Genomic DNA, 478 nt, shown 5'->3' on the forward strand with positions numbered 1-478 from the left:
AATCCCCCCCCCCGCCCGCCCTCGCCCCCTCGATCCCCCCGGCGCGGCGGCGGCCCCGGCGACGGGCGCTGCCCCTTTAAGACCTGCTCGCCGCCAGTTCCACGGAGAGGGAGTGACCTCTGGGCTTTGACAGCTCCCCTAATAACTAGCAGAGCCCCGGCTCCGCCCGCGGCGCCGGATTGGTCGGCGGGCCGGTATGCCGCGCCCTGATTGGCTGGCCGCTTCCCCTCAGCGAACCTTTAGAACTCCGAGACACAATATTCTGTTACATTGTAGCAAAATGGCGACTGTCATTCACAACCCCCTGAAAGCGTAAGTAGGAATCAAAAATGTACATATTCCGCGTGGTTTAAATATGAAAAAAGGCGCCCTTCCGGCGCCGGCTGCCAGCCTGAGCCGGGTGCCGGCAGCCTCCCGGCGGGTCCCTCCTCCCGCCCTCCTTTCTGCCCCAGCTGCTCTCTTGTTTTTTGTGCAACAC

At 63.2% G+C, this 478-nt stretch overlaps 1 protein-coding gene across 1 annotated transcript in view; it reads left to right on the forward strand.

Moving 5' to 3' along the window:
* Positions 1 to 273: 273 nt before the first annotated feature.
* DPF3 (double PHD fingers 3) overlaps positions 274 to 478 on the forward strand; it is a 169,310-nt gene continuing 169,105 nt past the window's right edge. Inside the window, exon 1 of the mRNA XM_009279267.1 lies at positions 274 to 312. Within this exon, the coding sequence (XP_009277542.1) occupies positions 281 to 312 (32 nt within the window). The 5' untranslated portion in view covers positions 274 to 280. The remainder of the gene's footprint in view (positions 313 to 478) is intronic.

The sequence above is a fragment of the Aptenodytes forsteri genome, unplaced genomic scaffold, assembly GCF_000699145.1.
Source record: "Aptenodytes forsteri isolate BGI_AS27 unplaced genomic scaffold, ASM69914v1 Scaffold3, whole genome shotgun sequence".
Taxonomy (NCBI): Eukaryota; Metazoa; Chordata; class Aves; order Sphenisciformes; family Spheniscidae; genus Aptenodytes; species Aptenodytes forsteri.